At 56.1% G+C, this 11,080-nt stretch overlaps 1 protein-coding gene across 1 annotated transcript in view; it reads left to right on the forward strand.

Moving 5' to 3' along the window:
• The window catches only part of DRC3 (dynein regulatory complex subunit 3), a 51,161-nt gene that overhangs the window by 18,357 nt on the left and 21,724 nt on the right, over positions 1–11,080 (forward strand). Inside the window, exons 6-8 of the mRNA XM_006161667.3 lie at positions 7,677–7,823; positions 9,342–9,461; positions 10,269–10,379. Of these exons, the coding sequence (XP_006161729.1) occupies positions 7,677–7,823; positions 9,342–9,461; positions 10,269–10,379 (378 nt within the window). The remainder of the gene's footprint in view (positions 1–7,676; positions 7,824–9,341; positions 9,462–10,268; positions 10,380–11,080) is intronic.

The raw sequence follows: 11,080 nt of genomic DNA on the forward strand, positions 1-11,080 counted from the left end.
TCCAGTATCCCAAGAGGAGAATGGAGAAGGGATTGTGGCATGGCCATCCCCCCTGGGGGGTGATTTCTCGCTTTCTGTCTCTCTTTGTCTGTCTAGCGAGTGCACGTGCCCTATAGCGAAAACCTCTCAAAAAAAAAAAAGAAATGTGTGGGAAAATGGAAGTAAAGTATGAGTTTATTTTGGTGAAGAAACATTTTGAAATCCATGAATATTTTTTTTAATAATAACGTACACCGTCCATGAGCTTTCGAAGACTGGCATCCGGGGCAGGAACACACCGTTTCACTCAGGTATCTTTCAGATCAAGGGCGAGGCCTGAACAACCCCAAACCGTGCTCCTTGAGAATCTTTCTGAGCATTTAGCAGATGCCCCGCCTTGGTAGGCCCAGTTTACACCCCAGGGCTGGCATGTGAATGAATCTCTCCTTCCTTTTTATTTCTTGGACATTTGGAGACCCTCTCTCCTTTTAAGAGATAGATTTTTGCCTTAGAGCACGTGCACTCACCAGAAAGACAGAGATGGAAAGTGAGAAATCTTCCCCCAGGGAGATGGCCATGCCATAATCCGTTCTCCCCCCAGTCTGCTCTCAGGATTTTGGGCGGGCATGCTCACGTGCCCAATGTGAGCCGCAAGCCTCCAGGTCCAAGACTCGAGCCCCAGTTGGCTACGTAGGCGGTCAGCATCTTAACCACCGCGCCACCTGCGGGCCCCAGCATTTAGAGATTCTAGTAGAGCCCTGCTGTGGATTCGAAGGCACAGGCCTGGCATGAGAGGCTATTGGGGGTGTGACGGTAGACACGCCCTGGCCCTGCCGTGGATGCCCCACTGGCACTCCCCTCCTGGCCTTGGGAGTTCTCCTTCCCTTCCCATCAGGGCCTGGGCAGGAAGACCCCGTCACCCTTCCCAGCGAGGTCTGCGCAGCAGGCTCCTGTGATTATGTCAGAAGCTGTAAGGCCATCCCCAGAGAGATGAGGAAGGAAGGGGCCCTGAGGAGCAGATGCCAGGGCATGTGGAAGTGTCTGCGCAGGTTCCCCAGGCCTGGCTGCACAAGGAAGGAAGGGGCCCCTGGGGAGCAGATGCCAGGGCATGTGGAGGTGTCTGCGCAGGTTCCCCAGGCCTGGCTGCATTTGGGGACCCTGGAGACCCTGGATCCTCTTCACCTATCAGGCCCAGACTTCTTGGAGATTTGGCCCAGAGAATCTTGGGTGATCTATCTCAAGTATGAGCTTCTAGCCCTGAGCACCTGATTTTAGTCTCTCCCTGTGCTGTTCACCTGACGTCTAAGAATTTGCTTTCTTGTCATTGATTTATTTATGAGGCATTCCCCCCCCTTTTTTTAAAATTTCCAAGCTCCAAGCTGCCAGGTCTAGGACTTGAATTGCACAGTTAGATATGTAGGATCCAGCCATACATGGGATCCAGCCACTTTAACCACCACGGCATTGGCTGACCACTCTCGGCTTATTTTTTTTAAGTTTGTTTATTTTAGTTTTTCCCATGAGCAAGACAGAAAGAGACAGAGTGACAGCATTCCCAATAGGTCTTGACATCACAGTCTACCCCAGCGCCAGCCAGCCCCAGACACGGGCGTGTGCTTGCCTGGTGTCAGAGAGGTCTCTGGACACAGCCTGGAACCTTTCCATGTAGGTCGACTTCAAGGGCATTGCGTTGTACTCCTTTTTAGGTTTTTGCCATAGAAAAGATACAGAGCGAGAGGGAAAGTGAGAAGTCACCCCCCAGGGGGGATGGCCACGCCATGTCTCTTCTCCTCCATTCTCCTCTAAAGATCTTGGGCACGCATTCGCACGTGCCTAGCATGATTTTCAAGCCACTGGACCTGAGACTTGAACCATGGTCAGCCATGTGGGATACAGCTGCCTTAACCTCCATGCTACCTGCTGGTTCCTACTCCCAGGCTCTTTTTTTATTTTTAATATATTATTTACTTAATTACGTTTTTGGCGAGAAATTTAGAACACCAGTTTGGAGGATAAACTCCATTTGTCAGGGCAAACACGGATCGCAGGTAGCCCAGGGCTGAGGAACAGCTTTGGTTTTTGGTACAATTTGCGAGTCCATGGCTTTCTGATCCACCTTGCGCTGCTCTGTAATCTCGTATTTCTCCTTGTCTGTGTTGAAGATCTCACCTTCCTGGTGTCTGGGCTTCTGCAGTTTCTTTTTCTTGAAGTAAGCATCAGGAAGGTATCTGGGGAGTTTCACTTTGCTAATACCAGTTTTCATGGAGGTGACGATGACAAATTCCTGGTGTGTCCTACGCAGTGGAACTCGACTGAGGACCAGAGGTCTAGCCACGGAGCAAGCTGCTTCGGGAGAACCACTCTCTTGCTCTGTGGCGTCCAGTGAGGGTGGTCAGGATGGTCCTGGGGTGATGCTGGCGCGCAGCTTTCTCCCTGCTGACTGGAGGGTCTTTGCCGTGGCTCGACAGCTGTCGAGGCACATCCCCAGCATCTTATGAAGTATAACCACTCGGGTTCCACCATGCCTGTCCCCACCAGCTGGTTTTGTGACAGTGGCAAGAAACTTCTCCTTTTTCTTTTCAATCCTGGATTTAGTGGCTGAGTATTCCTCTTGTACATGGCCTTCCTAGAATACATGGCAGGTCGGGAGTATCTGCTAATGCCCTGGACTAGGACTGGGTTTCAGCTGCAATGGGGCTTCCCCTTTTTTGAGAGGTTTTTGCTATAGGGCACATATGCTCGCCAGAAAGACAGAGAGAGACAGAGAGACAGAAAGCGAGAAATCACCCCCCGGGGGGATGGCCACGCCGCACTCCCTTCTCCTCCATTCTCCTCTCGGGATCTTGGGCACGCACGCACACGCGCCCGGCGTGAGTTTAAGCCACCCGGTCTGGGATTCAACCGCGGTCAGCTACATGGAAGTCTATTGACATAGCCATTACGCCAACTGCTGGTCCCCGGATCACCCTTTTTAACCTTGCCCTGGGATCAGCCTCCTCGGCTTCAGGCTTCTTCTCCTTAGTACCCTGCTTCTCAGCCTTTCATCTGCCGTCTTGTAAGTAAAAGAGCACCCAGTCCCATTTTAATACCGCCTTCTCACATGAAAACACACAAACGGTGGCACACAGGCAGTGCCACTGCTCTCGGAGCTGGAGGCTGCATGGAAGCCCGGCTTGGTTCTCAGGCCAACGTGAACCACGGGCTGGGCTGGAGGCTGCGTGGAAGCCCCAGCTTGGTTCTCAGGCCAACGTGAACCACGGGCAATGGCGATCCTAGCTAATTGGGAGGCTGGGGCAGGAGGATGAGGACATGGGCGCCCTGTCAGAAACAGCTCTCGGGCCAGCAGTTGGCGTGGTGGTTAAAGGTGCTGGACTCCCACATGGCCAACCATGGTTCAAGTCCCGGACCTGGTAGCTCGCTTTCTCATTTCCCCTCTCTTTCTCTGTCTCTCTCTGATCAAATGGGAAAATAATAATAATGAGGTTAAATAAAATTAAAAAAAAAAAAAACCTCAAAGAGAAAATGTTTAACAAACATGGTGGATTATTAACCATTTCCCTCTCTCATAAAGGGAATAAAAACAAACCACAGATGTTTAAACAGAACTCAAGGCATGCTGGGAAGAGCCTCCCTCCCTCCTGGCCTCTGTCCCTCATCCGTGCCTCCCCTTACAGAGGCCACAGCTGCTGCCTCGTGCGTGGCCCATGTCTTTCCAGACGTCTCGTGTTCAAACCTGGTAGGCCACGGTCACGTCCGCCCGGCTACCCCCAGGCGCCTGCTGCAGTTTCCCCGTCACCCAGAGCCATCCGCTGTCCCTCTGATGGAGCCTACCTCACCCAGAAGTGGCAGGGCAGGTCCTTGCAGTCCCCACAGGCGGACGTCGAGGTCGTTTCTGGCCTGGCCGTGACCCGCAGGCTGTAGTGAACACCCTCGCACAGCGGTTGCTCCAGCCCCGGACCAGTCCCCCCGCGAGGTTAACTCCTAGAGAGCCGCCGGAGCAGAGGGCAGCGCGCCCCGAGGACGGCCTCTGCCAGACTGCCCCGCGCAGGGCAGCTGCCCACAGCCCCGTCAGCTCCCTCAGCTGTCTACAGCACACGCCGCGCTCAGCCTCTCTCTGTTTCTACGTTCTTAATTTATTTCTTCCGTGTGAGATAGACAGAGACAGAGAGAGAGAGGAAGGGAGGGTCTTCAGGCCGCAGGCCCCCCTCAGCCTCAGCCAGCAAGGCTCACAGGCACACGTGTGTCTGCCATGCCCAGGGGGTCCCAGAACGCGCACCCAGGCCCGCTGTCTGGATAGGGCACCCACAGAGCATTGCTGCACGGCCATCCCCGTGCAGGCCTAGGCTGCTCTCTGCCAGTCTAGAAGAGGAACAGCAGACTCTCGCCTGAGAGCTCTTAAGGGATACATCAGGGGCAGTAGCTGGCATGGTGGGTACCTCACCGAATCCCACACGGCCAACCACGGTTCCAGTCCCAGACCCAGAGGCTTGAAAATCACACCAGGGGGACCAGCAGGTGGCATGGGTAAGGCGCTGGGCACTCCCCCATGGCCAACTTTGAGTCCCGACCTGGTGGTTTGCTTTCTCACTTTCCCTCTCTCTCTGTGTCTCTAACTGGTGAACTTAAAATAAATAAACAGATGAACCTAAAGAAATAATTCTTTAAAAGAAAGAAATGAAGGAAGGAAGGAAGGAAGGAAGGAAGGAAGGAAGGAAGTCACACCAGGTGCATGTGCGTGCATGCCGAAGATCCCGGGAGGGGAATGGAGAAGGGATTGCAATGTCGCCATCCCCCCCGGGGGCCGGGGTGATTTCTCACCCTCTCATTGTCTCTGTCTCTCTCTCTGCAGTGAGTGCACACATCCTATGGCAAAAACATCTACGAAAATATTAATAATAAATCAGGGACCAGGTGGTAACCCAACTGGACTCACACCCTAGGACACCCCTGAATGTGCAGGCATGTGTGAGCGTGCGGATGCTCCATGCCAGCTGGGACAGGGTGGACTGCAGTGTGGGGACCCTGTGAGGGATCCATGTCTCTCTCTGTGCCCCTTTTTCTCTCTTTCTCTTACAGAAAAATAAATGAACTTTTAAGAAATGAAATCAGGGAACCAGCCACTAGTGTAATGGCTATGTCGCTGGATTCCCACGTAGTCGACCGCGGTTCGCGTCCCGGACCCGGTGGCTTAGAACTCACGCCGGGCGCGTGTGCGTGTGTGCCCAAGATCCCGAGAGGAGAATGGAGGAGAAGGGATTGCGGCATAACCATCCCCCCTGGGGGGTGATTTCTCGCTCTCTGTCTCTCTGTCTCTGTCTGTCTGGCGAGGGCACACACCCTATAGCAAAAACCTCTCAAAAAAAAAAAAAATGAAATTAGATTTTCTCCTTCACACTTAAAACCCTGATGACGCATTGTTCTTAGAATAAAGTCCAGACTCCTGGGCAGGCTCTGAGGCCCAGTGTTGAGGCACCAAATCCCAGGATCGATCGTGTGGTTCCGATCTCGGCGCTGGCAGCTAAAAAACACACCAGGGCTGTGAGTGCGTGTGCCCCAAATCCCAAGAGGGTTAGAGATGGAGGAGAAGGGATGTGGCGTGACCTTGCCCTGGAAGGGGGTTCTTTCTCTCCCTCACTTGCTCTCTGTCTCCCTCTGTAAGTGCACGTGAACTCGGCCCAAAACACGAAAACCAGACTTGACCGCAGCCTGCAAGGCCTTCCATGAAGCAGCCCTCCACCGTGCCTCCCTCCTGTCGAGCCCTCCCCCGACCTCCGTGCCACACTGCCAGCACTCGGGCCTTTGCTGTTCTGCTCTGGCTCCCGGGAACGTGCTCTCCCCTGCTCTCCACAGCGCGCTGCCTCAGATCTCCGCTTAAATGTCCCTTCCCCGGAGAGACCTCTTAGTCTCCCAACGGAAAAAGCGTTCTCGATTTTTCTCTCGCGGCCCCATGTTATGTTCTTTATAGTGCTTACCTGAAACCGTGATGACGTGATTTATTTATAGCGATGTTTTTCTCCGTCCCTGAAATGTAAGCTCCTGCCATAAGGGCAGGGGCCAGGTGGGTCTTTCCAGGCCTCGCAGCGTCTGTGGAACAAATGAAGAGAAACGCTGAGTGACCGTCACTGTGAAAAGCGCGCCAGGCTGCCTTCCGCCTCCTGTGCGGTAGTGTCTACGCGTCCGGACGCTGCTATCCGAGGAAGCGTTTGGGAAGTTTTACCGAAACAAGTATAGGAAGAATAAGCAGCAATTAGCAGAATGCCTTACTGTTACCCAGTGAATCCAGTTTAACCGCACTTTGAGTTCCACCTCATCTTAGACACTTGGATGTTTCACAAGGTCTACAATCTGGGAAGGCACTGCGGGCCAGGCAGTGGCACAGTGGTAACGCAACTGGACCCATATGGGAAGGGCGTAGGTTTGTGTCCCGGGACCGCCCTGAGCATGCTGGGTGCCTGTGATCAGCCTGGCTGAGGCTTCACAAGGTTTATGATCTGGGAAGGCACTGCTGGGCCAGGCAGTGGCACAGTGGTAACGCAACTGGACCCATATGGGAAGGGCGTAGGTTTGTGTCCCGGGACCGCCCTGAGCATGCTGGGTGCCTGTGATCAGCCTGGCTGAGGCTGAAGGTGGATCGAGTGTGAAGACCCTCCTGGGGTTATCTGTCCGTCCGTCTCAAGCCTTGTCTCTCAGGGAATAAATAAATATAAACGTTTAAAAGGCATACTTGTTCTGAGTGACCACTAATAATTTTAACCACCACCACGTTTTGAGTAGATGGCAGGCACTTTTTTTCTCTGTTTTTGCAATAGGGTATGGGCGCTTGCTGGAGAGAGACAGAAACAAAGGAAGTAAGAAAGCCTCCCCCAGGCATGGCTGTGTCACAGTCCCTTCTCCTCCATTCTCCCCCTTGGGACTCGGGGTACCCACATGGCCCAGCCTGCTTTTCAAGTCTCGAAGTCCAGGACTCGAACTGCAATCCGCCATGTGGGAGTCCAGTGCCTTAACCACCACACCAACTGCTAGTCTCTCTTATATCCATGTTTTAAAAATTTGCTATAAGGCATGTGCATTCACTGGAGAGAGACAGAAAGAGAGAGAAAGTGAGAAAGCACCCCCACAGGGGCATGGCCACATCGCAATCCCTTCTCCATTCTCCTCTCAGTATTTTGGGCATGTATACACATGTGCTTGGTGTGTTTTTCAAGCCCAGGTCTGGGACTTGAACCACACAGATGGCCATGTGGGATCCAGCACCTTAACCACTATAGCACCTACACCTTTCACACCCATTTTTATTTTAGTTTTTTTGGACAGGTTTTTGCTATAGGGCACGTGTGCTCGCCAGACAGACAGGGAGAGACAGAGACAGAAAGCAAGAGATCACCCCCCAGGGGGGATGGCCACGCCACAATCCCTTCTCCATTCTCCTCTCGGGATCGTGGGCACGCACGCACACGCGCCCGGTGAGAGTTTAAGCTGCCAGGTCCGGGACTCGAACCACGGTTGGCTACGTGGGAGTCCAGCAGCATAGCCATTACGCTGTTGGTCCCACCCATTTTAAATGTTGAGTCCGGCCTGGACCCCCGGCCCTCCTTGCCTGCCATCTTGCACGCTCTGGAAGAGCACCCAGGACGGAGCCGCCAGGTGTGCTTTCAGCCCCGGCAGCCAAGAAACCAGCCTTCGTCCTGTCTCCGCAGATCATCTACCTGCGGAGGTTCAAGTGCCTGCGGACACTCAGCCTCTCTGGGAACCCCATGGCCGAGGCGGAGGACTACAAAATGTTCATCTGCGCCTACCTTCCCGACCTCGTCTACCTGGACTTCCGGCGCATCGACGACCACGTGGCAAGTGCCTCCCGCCCAGTCTCCCTGCTCGGAGCCGGAGCTGTCTCCAGGCCCAGGGGCCCTGAGGGTGGTGCCCTGCCCACAGCCAGGGCTGTTCCTCAGCCCTACACCTGCCTCTGTCACCCGTGGCTGCTGTTCTGCGTGTGCCCCCAGCGGCCGGGCCCCTCCCACGCCCCGCAGTCATTGCCTGGTGTCCCCAAGGAGGAGGTCGGGTCTGAGGGCCACAAGGCAGGAGCTGCATCTACCCAGGTCTGTGTGATCCAGGAGCAATTACTGTTATTTATTTATATTTTTTTTTGGAGAGGTTTTCACTATAGGGCACGTGCACTCGCCAGACAGAGAGAGACAGAGAGACAGAAAGCGAGAAATCACCCCCCAGGGAGGATGGTCACGCCGCAATCCCTTCTCCTCCATTCTCCTCTCGGGATCTTGGGCACGCACGCACACGCGCCCGGCGTGAGTTCTAAGCCACCAGGTCCGGGATGTGAACCACGGTCGACTACGTGGGAGTCCAGTGACATAGTCATTACGCTAACTGCTGGTTCCCAATTACTGTTATTTTTTGAATGTTCTGACAGGGCACATGCACTTGCTGGAGAGACAAAGAGATGGGGAGAGCAAGAAAACAGACCCCAGGGGGGATGGCCATGCCACAGTCTCTTATCCTCTATTCTCCTCTTGAGATTTGGGGCACACACACACACATGCCCAGCATAAATTTCAGCCTACCAGGTCTGGGACTCGAATCACACAGTGAGCTGTGTGGGATCAAGTGCCTTAACCTCCACGTCACCGGCTGGCCCTTCCGTGCTTGTTCTCTCTGGGCCTCGATTGGATCACGCTCGCCCACACCGAAGGCACATCTTCCATGCCTAGCCAACTCCTATGCTGGTCCCTTCTGGAACCACCACGCGGACACACCCAAAATAATGCTCTATCACGTTTCTTAGTCCAGCCGAGTGGACGGCCTGGCACAGACGGCCGACACAGTGCACCACCGAAGCCCCTTCCTGGGCGTTCTCTCAGGGTCCCCGCAAGTTTCCACCGGGGCAGGGAGCGCAGCCTGTGTGCCCGGGCACTGTGAGCAAACGCAGGCCTCATAGTTGGCAGCCTTGCGTAGGATCAGCAAGGTAAATAACAAGCGAGAGGTCACAGAGCCGAGTTCCACACGCCTCCGTCTCTGTCACTGTCTCACCGTGGGCTGGCCACAGCCTACCCCAGGCCCTGGCCTCCTGGTGCTGTCGAACTCAGGCAATGGGACCGTCAGGCCCAGCCACAAGCTGACTGGGGCCCTGGGCAGCTCTTGGGGTGCCACCAGCTCCCGAATTCCCCTTAGCCTCGGAGTACCTGGAAAGGGGCGTAGGGAGACAGCCACGCCCATCTACACTCTCCCAGCCTTCACGGAGGGGAGGAGGGGACCGGCGGACCCCACGGCCTACGCCCAGGAGGCCACAGGGGCGGGGCTCAGTAGCCTGCAATGACTGTCCCCGTAATGTCATCACTTCCCTCCTCCATCAGAAAGAGCTCGCGGAGACGAAGCACCAGTACAGCATCGACGAGCTGCGGCACCGGGAGACCCTGATGCAGGCCAGGCTGGAGGAGGAGCAGGCACGGCAGGAGGAGCTGGAAGAGCACAAGGTGCCGCCAGGGTCCAGACGCCCTCGCCCGCTCAGAGCCGCCCAAGAGAGGCGGCAGGCCCACACACATAAACGGGGCCCTTTTTGTTTGTTTGTTTGTTTGAGAGTTTTTTGCTATAGGGCGCATGCGCTCACCAGACAGACAGACAGAGACAGACAAAGTGAGAAATCACCCCTCAGGGTGATGGCCACGCCGCAGTCCCTTCTCCTCCATTCTCCTCTCGAGATCTTGGGCACACACACACATGCACCCAGCATGAGTTTAAGCCACTGGGTCCGGGACTTGAACCACAGTCGACTACATGGGAGTCCAGCGGCATAGCCATTATGCCAACTGCTGGCCCCAGCCGGGCCCTTTCCCCAGGCTCCTTCCCTGCCTCCCTCTGCCCTGTCCCAGTCCAGCCCCAGCCTCACTCCATCTCCTCACTGGCATCCCTGCCTCCAGCGCAGCACTGCAGAGATTGTGCTAAAACAGCTGTCAGAGGGGCCGCCTTCCTCAAGACCCTCGGGTGGTCTCCCACGGCATGCCAGCCACGGCTCAAGTCTCTGAGCTCAGCTCGACCCCAGATTCAAGGCCGGGTCCCTGCTGACCTGTCCCACACCCTCCTGCAGCCGGGAAAGAGCCTGCAGCATTAAACCCCACCGCTAACCCTCCGCACGCACCAGCCCCCTTGGAAGTAACGCCCTGTCCAGCCACCCGCCTCCGCCAGCCCAGTTCCCAACATGCCTGCGCCCCTGTGTGCCTGGCAAGGGCCTAAGAGATGGGCTGGGCTGGCGGTCTCCATGCTGCCCGTGGTCCTGCCTGCAGGCTGCCTTCGTGGAGCACCTGAACGGCTCCTTCCTGTTCGACAGCATGTACGCGGAGGACACGGAGGGCAACAAGCTGTCCTCCCTGCCCGGCGTCAGCGAGCTCCTCGAGGCATATCCTTCCTGAGTTCTCGGCTGCTGCCTCTGGCGGGGCCTGTCCCCCTCCGCGGCCTGCCTTGGGCGAGTCGCCGTCCTCCCCAGGTGTCAGTGTCCCATCTCTCTGGTGAGACCCTGGAAGCGGTGCGCTGAGTGGGGAGCGCCCTCTGCAGGTGAGGGGACACACTGCGTGCCTCTGGCCAGCGTGGCTCAGGGCTGCCGCTTGGCAGGCCAGGCGGTCGGAGCTGGGAAACGTGACCGCAGCAGCGACCCACGTGGGCCACACTCACTTGTCCTCGCTTACACGAGGCAGCCACGCACGGGGTGGGTGCCGTCGTTAACCCCATTTCCTGGTTGGGGAAGCTCGGAGAGGCGAGGTGGCTCATCCTCCTGCCGTTAGAAGCCAGGATTTGAACCCCCGTCCGTGGGGCCTGAGAGCCTGCATTCTTCCTGAGTCAACCCCGAGCCCCGGGGATGTGACTGGCCCTTGTCAAAGATCGCAGCTGTGGCCACAATGAGCAGTCAGGCTTAAACTGTACAGAAGGAACTCCGGTAGGCTAGAGGAGACCGGCGCTGCGAGCCCGCGAGGAGGCCGCCCCCACCGCAGTTGTGCGGTCCCGTCCTGGTAGAGGCTCCGTCAGAACCTTGATGTGGAAAGAACCTTGATGTGGAAAGATCGGGGCGGGGGTGCGGGGAGGGCAGTGCCTCGGGCCACAG

Source organism: Tupaia chinensis, unplaced genomic scaffold (assembly GCF_000334495.1).
Source record: "Tupaia chinensis unplaced genomic scaffold, TupChi_1.0 Scaffold138725_1, whole genome shotgun sequence".
Lineage (NCBI taxonomy): Eukaryota > Metazoa > Chordata > Mammalia > Scandentia > Tupaiidae > Tupaia > Tupaia belangeri.